Source organism: Bison bison, unplaced genomic scaffold (assembly GCF_000754665.1).
Source record: "Bison bison bison isolate TAMUID 2011002044 unplaced genomic scaffold, Bison_UMD1.0 scf7180017864153, whole genome shotgun sequence".
Classification (NCBI taxonomy): Eukaryota; Metazoa; Chordata; class Mammalia; order Artiodactyla; family Bovidae; genus Bison; species Bison bison.
The window spans coordinates 1,848,883-1,855,949 of NW_011494725.1; the positions used below are offsets into that span (position 1 = coordinate 1,848,883).

The 7,067-nt window shown below is 54.1% G+C and overlaps 1 protein-coding gene across 1 annotated transcript in view; it reads left to right on the top strand.

Moving 5' to 3' along the window:
• Positions 1–7,067, top strand: part of CTIF (CBP80/20-dependent translation initiation factor) — a 288,329-nt gene that overhangs the window by 73,643 nt on the left and 207,619 nt on the right. The window contains 1 exon segment of the mRNA XM_010840964.1: positions 6,634–6,707. Within this exon segment, the coding sequence (XP_010839266.1) occupies positions 6,634–6,707 (74 nt within the window).

Below are 7,067 nucleotides of genomic sequence, written 5' to 3' on the forward strand. Positions count from 1 at the left end.
TCTGAGTGCAGGAAGAGCACAGCGGCCCAGCCTGCAATAAAGCCAGTACCTTCGGGAGCTCGGGGTGGCCTCCGAGCCCTTTCACAGACAGTGTCTGAGCCGCACAGCCACACAGAGCCTTGCCTGTGTGCTGTTTGGGGGGGACCCGGAGGCCCCTGCAACAGCCAGGGGAACAGCCACGCCCCTCACCACCTTCTTCCCTGCCCTGTCTGTGTCTTGGGGGTTTCACGGTTTAAGGACTGGTGCCCAGGGTCAGGAAGATGCCCTGGAGAAGGAAATGGCAACCCACTCCAGTATTCTTACCTGGAGAATCCCCATGGACAGAGGAGCCTGGCACGCTACAGTTTATGGGGTTGCAGAGAGTCGGACGCGACTGAGCGGCTAAGCAGCAAGCAGCCCAGGACTCAGGAAAGGGGAGCATCCAGGCCCTTTATGGTTTCAAGGGCTCCGCCTGGACCTGACTCCACATGGCAGGTGGCCCCAGGGTCGCCTGGGCGCTGGGGTGGGTGTGGGAAACCACTAGGTTCCTGGCTGTCAGTTCAGTGGCAGCGGTCACCCGACCAGTGAGTCCTGGCCCCGCTGGGCACCAGCTGGGTCACCGCCTCAGCTTCAAGGGACCCAGAAGGGAGTCTCTGCTGGCTGAGGCTCTTCTCTTCCTGGGCTGAGACTTAAAGGACACAGACTTTGCTTCAAAGAGCCAGGCCCTTTCTCCAGCCCCGGGTGGTAAAAGGTCTCATGCAGTGATTATGCCTGTCATGTCCCATTGCCCAGAACTCTCAGACGCCCGGGTCCTTGTTACGTGCTGCAGTCATTGTGCCAAAGGGAGCAGCGACCAGTAAGTCATCCCCGTCACCAGGATTTGCGCTGTGGGCTTCTCCAGACACGGCCCTCTGCCCTGTTATGACGCTGGCCTTAGAAGGTCACCCTGCTATTGTATTCAGCAAGAGAGGCCACAGGCTTGCCCACTGCTCTCAGCACATCCTGTTTAGTGGCCCCAAGAGTCCTGATTCTTGCCCAGCGCCGTTGCCGCCTCCAGGGATGCTGTGCACATTTTGTTTCCCCAGGACCACGGGACGCCAGGGCTCCAGGCCCCTGGTCTAAAAGGGGCTTGCCACTTCTGTTCCTCAGCTCGGAGAATCAGTCATGCTGTGGGGGAGGGAATGGAGGCGGGAGGTAGACCCGAGTGAGAAGTGGAAGTGGAGGGGTGAGATGGAGGCTTCCGCTGGGTGCGGGATGCTGCTTGCTGAACCAGTTTGAGCTGATGGAAGGGTGATGGGGGGACGGTCGAGTAGCAGGGTGTTTGCTGGGGACTGCAGTGGTCTTGGAGTTTTCGGCATTTAAAATAGGGCTCAGGTTATCTCCGTCAGCTCAGGAATAAGTTCTCTGGGTTGCTGTGAGGGTGGGTGGGAATTATGAGGACTCCATGGTGGCTCAGTTGGTAGTTAATCCGCCTGCAATGTGGGAGACCTGGGTTCCATCCCTGCGTCAGGAAGATCCCCTGGAGAAGGGATCGGCTCCCCACTCTAATATTCCAGCCTGGAGAATTCCATGGACAGAGGAGCCTGGTGGGCTGCAATCCATGGGGTCACAAGCAGTCAGACACGACTGAGAAACTTTCACTCACTCACTCACACACATGAGGAAAATGTGTGGAGAGAGTCTCTAAACTATGAAGTACTGAAAAAAATAGAGGCTTCTCTCCTCCGAATGGAGACGGTACTGCAGCACGTGAAGGGTGGGGCCTCGCTTTACAGAGAATCGCCTGCTCAGGGGCCCAGGGCGTCGCTCCTGCAGCTGCCGCCCTGCCACTCTTTCCCACCATCAGCCAGCGGGGCCTTGTCGTGGACCCCCAGAATCCAGAGCCTGGTAGGTCCTCTGCCAGGGACGCTGCTTCAGAAGAGGCTGGGGCCTGAGCTTGCGATGCCCAGGCCCCTCGCTCCGTTGGTGCTCCCTGCACAGGGCAGGTGGTGGAGAGCCTCCCCTTTCTGCTAGGAGGGGTGCTGGTCTCATAGCCACCACCTCCAGCCTCCAGCCCAGGAGGGAGCTTTGTGTGCATTTGGACTGCGGTGCTGGAGAAGACTCTTGAGAGTCCGTGGGACTGCAAGGAGATCCAACCAGTCCATCCTAAAGGAAATCAGTCCTGAATATTCATTGGAAGAACTGATGCTGAAGCTGAAGCTCCAATACTTTGAATACCTGATGTGAAGAACTGACTCACTGGAAAAGACCCTGATGGTGGTGAAAGATTGAAGGCGGGAGGAGAAGGGGACGACAGAGGATGAGATGGCTGGACGGCATCATCGACTGGATGGACGTGAGTCTGAGTGAGCTCCAGGAGTTGGTGACGGACAGAAAAGCCTGACGTGCTGTAGTCCATGGGGTTGCAAAGAGTCGGATACGACTGAGCAACTGAACTGAACTGACTGGAGGGTTCTCCTCCCCGTGAGATGCGTGCAGTCCCAGGTGTAGCTGTGGCTTCCCCTCGCTTTTTCATGGTTGTTCTCTCTCCCTCCTATGTTCCTCCTTCTTTCAGGGCCTCAGATCTCAGGACGGTCACTCCATCTCGACATCCTAACCTGTGAATCAGTCTTTCAGGCACAGAGACAGCAGGGCCTCTGCCTCTCAGGCTGGAGTCTCTTCCACCAGTTGGCAGGCATCGGAGGTGGACCTACTGTGCCCAGCTTGGCCACTGTGGGGGAACAAGAACAGAAGGCAGGTGCAGTCCAGGAGCTTGAAAGGTAGTTGGGGTCACGGATGAACCATGAGGACATGATGTCAAGTGAAGTAAGCCAATCACAAAAAAGACAAATAGTGTATGTTACACTTGTGTGAGGTATTTAGAGTCATCAAAATCACAGACAGAAAATAGAGTGCCTGCCAGGGTCCCTTTCCCCAGGGGAGGGGAAAATGGGGAGTTATCGTTCAATGGATAGACTTCCAGTTTTTCAAGATGAAAGGAGTTACGGGCATGGGTGGTGCTGATGGTTGCAGGATGTTATAAATATATTTAGTACCACTGAACTGTGCACTTAAAGTGGCTAAGGTGGTAGATTTTACATTATGTGCATTGGGCCACAATAAAAATGTTTTGGGAAAAAATCTTACTTGGGGAGATCTAACATTCTATGGGTGTAAGCGAGTGATGACAAAACCGTGGTCCACTCCAAGGAAGCCGAATTTGTAAGACCATCCTGGAGGAGGACGTGAGCGTCACTCTGGGTGTCGTCTCAGACGTGTGCTTTGGAAGCAGGGTTGGGTTTATTTGATTTTTTTTTTTTTTGACCTTTGCTTTAGAAGTCATTTGGAAATGCCACACTTACTGATAATTATCTCTGAGGCCTGGGAAGGGTGTCGTGAGCAAGCCAGTTGACGTCTCAGGAGGATGGAGGCTGTCCTCGTGTGGGGGTTGATTAATATTAATAGAGGTGAGTCGCTCCAGCCGCCTGCAATGTCAAAGCTGCATTTGAAGCGAGCAGGGCACCAGGAGTTGGGGTGGGTGGGGTGACAAGGCAGCTCACAGAAGGACAGGAGGGACTGATGCTGGAGCACAAGGGGCCACCTAATTAGAGGATGAAAATCAGGCCACAGTTGATTGGTGACGTCTGCCACTGGTGGGAGAGGGGTGATCTCAGCACAGGTGCCCGTGAGGAGCCACCCACAGCCACTGGCCCTTCACGCTCAAGTATCTTTTTATTCGAGTACGAGGAATCTGAAGTCCAAAATGGTGACGTAACTTCACTGAGGTCACAGGGGTCATTGTGGCAAGAGGAGAAGGCGTGTGTGAGGAAGACGGTGAAAGTCTCTTGAAGGGTATGAATAACGATGGTGGCGGGGTGGGGCGGGGACACGATGCAACCCGTGGGCGGCGCCTCGTAGGCCCTGACCAGGACTGAGGGGGTGATGTGGGGGCCGCTGACTCGCCCGCCTGGGGGCCCCTTGACACACTGCTGCTCCCTGTGCAAACCCAGAAGGCCTTCAGGTCACCCGGAACACCTCACCGTGTCCTGCCAGGGCCCCTTTCCACCCCCGGCCGCCTTTTCCAGGGTGACTGCGCCCCTCCTTTTCCCTCTCTCACCTGACCCCCCGAACCCTGACTCAGGGAGCCCCTCTCTGCTCCTCAGGAAAGTTGTCCGTGCCTTGGCCCCCCTGTGGCAGCTCGAATCAGTGAGTAGTTATCATGTGTGTGTCATCCCCTGCCGTTCTTCGCCGGCAAGGCCTGGGAAACACCTTTGTGTTTTCAGCGCCTGCCCAGGCCCAAGCCCGGGGAAGGATCTCAAAGGAAGATTTCCTGGTGCATGAGCTTGTGGATATGAAAGTGACAAGTCTTGGGATAGATCATCATAAAGATAAAGCTGGGGATTCTACCAGGAATCCAACCAGAATGTCACAGCACCCAGAGAAGGAGCATCCAGTTCAGTGGATTCTCACTAACTGGACACACTCGGGAAAGCAGCAGCTAGATTGAGAACAGAAGTTACCAGCCCCCAGGGCGCCCTGAGGCCCTTTTCCAGTTACTGTCCAAATTCCGTCTCCATACATTAGTGTGCCTGTTCTTGAACTTTATATAAAATTGGGTCAGCGAGCTGGTGCTCTTGTGTCTAGGTTCCTTTATTCCACTCTGCGTTTGTGGGCTTTATTTCTGTTGCGTATTGTTTTAGTCTGTTTATTCTCACTGCTATGTCATATTCCAGGACATGAACACACCACGACTGATCTGTCTGTTTCACCTGTTGCTAGGCATTCCAGTGGTCTCCAGTCAGTAGCTGTTATGAATGAGGCAGTGCTGTATTCTGTGCTGTAAATGACTTCTGAACATCTGTGCACATTTCGGCTGTGTTTGTACCTGGGAGTGGAGTCCTGGGTTATAAGGCATGCACACGGTCAGCTTCAGGAGAGGTGGAAGTATTGTTTTTAAAGAGTGTGGTGATGGAAAATGGACTGTGGGGGTCATGATGTTACCGAGCCAAACTTGGGTCTGCTTTACTAAAACCAATGTACTGATTCTGGGTTGTGGTGAAGCCAGGTGAAGTGAAGTGAAAGTTGCTCAGTCGTGTCCAACTCTTTGCTACCCCATGGACTATGTAGCTATGCAGTCCATGGAATTCTCCAGGCCAGAATACTGGAGTGGGTAGCCTTTCCCTTCTCCAGGGGATCAAACCCAGGTCTCCTGCATTGCAGGTGGATTCTTTACCAACTGATATCAGGGAAGCAAAGTGATGAAGCAGAGTGCAGCGTTTATTACAGTTGCCAAGCAAGGAGTCCAGGCGAGCTAGTGCTTAAAAGTCCCAACATCCCCATAGGCCTTCAGGGAAAGGATTCTAAAGACAGGGTGAGGGAGGGGGGTTGAGGGGTGTGGGATCAGCTCAGAGACATTCTTCTGATTGGTTGGTGGTGAGGTAATTGGGCGTCAGCATCACCAGCCTTCTGGTTCCAGCCCATCTGGAATCTCCGTGCTTGTGGTCAGCATGCAGTTAACATCTTCCACCTGGTGGGAGTGAAGTGCCTCCAGAGCAGCTCAAAGGACATGATTCAGAATATTATCTATAGACCTTGAGGAAGAACTAAAGGTCCTAGCATTTTTTTTAATGGCTAAACTATTATTATTTTGTCTTGCTTGTGCATTTTCTCATTTCTCTGATTAAATTTACTCTTTGGAACTTCGGGAAAGCCTAGGAGGCTAGTCTTTCTACAGACAAGAGGCAGGGGGAGGAACATAGGAGGGGGTTGGGCCTGTTCTGGGAAGGCCCCATAGGGTCCTGCTCAGTTTCAAAGAGGGACAGTGGCATCTGGAGTGAAGACAGGGAACTGGCAAACTTGTGGCAGAGACCATTAGCCAAGGGGCAGATCGCAGAAGCTGGGTCATGTCTGCGGGATGAATCACATAGGGAACATCAGAGGATAAAGACCAGAGTGTTAGAAAAGTTCCTTTGCTGGAATTGTTGGTCCATAGGGGCTTCTTGGGCTTCCCTAGTGGCTCAGCAGTGAAGAATCCACTTAAGATCAAGGAGATGTGGGTCTGATCCCTTGGTCAAGAAGATCCTCCGGAGAAGAAAATGGCAACCCACTCCAGTATTCTTGCTTGGAGAATCCCATGGACAGAGGAGCCTGGTGGGCTACAGTCCCTGGGGTTGCAAGAATCGGACATGACTGAAGCAACTAAACCACCACTGCCTTGGGGGCTTCTTGATGCCGCCTGATTTCGGGGTGTGGGGCTTAATTCCAAAGGAAGTCAGCCTCTCAACAGACCTTCCTGCGTGCCGGGCTCCACAGAGTCCCTGCCTGGGGAGACGCCCCACCATCACACTGGCAATGCTGGAGGCAGCTCATCAGTGCAGAGGCTTTGAGGAGAGAGCCATGGGCTGGTGCGGCAGAGCCCTGGGGTGCCCTGAACCCGACCACATAGCTCTGCCAAACACTGTCGAAGTGAGGGCCTGTGCCTGGGGGAGGCCAGGGTCCCCCTGACTCATACACGCTGCATACACCTGCCTGGACCCTTCAGCGGCCCCCTCTAATGTCCAGGCTGCTCAAGGGGATAGGGCTCTGCCATCCTCTCTGGGATTGGGCCTTCTGCCCACTTGTTCCGTGTCCTGCCTGGGCAAATAACACCTCCCTTTCATCCTCCGTGTCTTACAGAATGGCAGCAAAGACACCTCTCTGGACATGCTGGGCACAGATATCTGGGCTGCCAACACCTTCGATTCCTTCAGGTGAGCCCCCCTTCCTCTTGTTGTGTGTGTGGCTCCAGCTGGGACCCTGGCTTCCTGGTCCTTATTCCCTAGGGACCCTTTGGGGGCCAAGTTCATGTTGAGAGTTCATTGTCCTAGAAATGGAGCCGGGTGAAGTAGAGAGGATGAAGCTGGAGGAAGGAGGTGAGAGAGAGAAGGAAGGAGACAACTGGGGTGGGGTCCAAGGGAAGGAGAGGAGGAGACGAGAAGAGAAGATGCAGAGAAGAGTGTGAAAGGGAGAGACAGATGCCACCAGTCCGACCCCAGGGAGAGGGGGTGGGGGTGCTGGGGAGGTGGAGGACAGAGGAGAGCGGCAGCCGGTGCACGTTAGACAAACTGGGG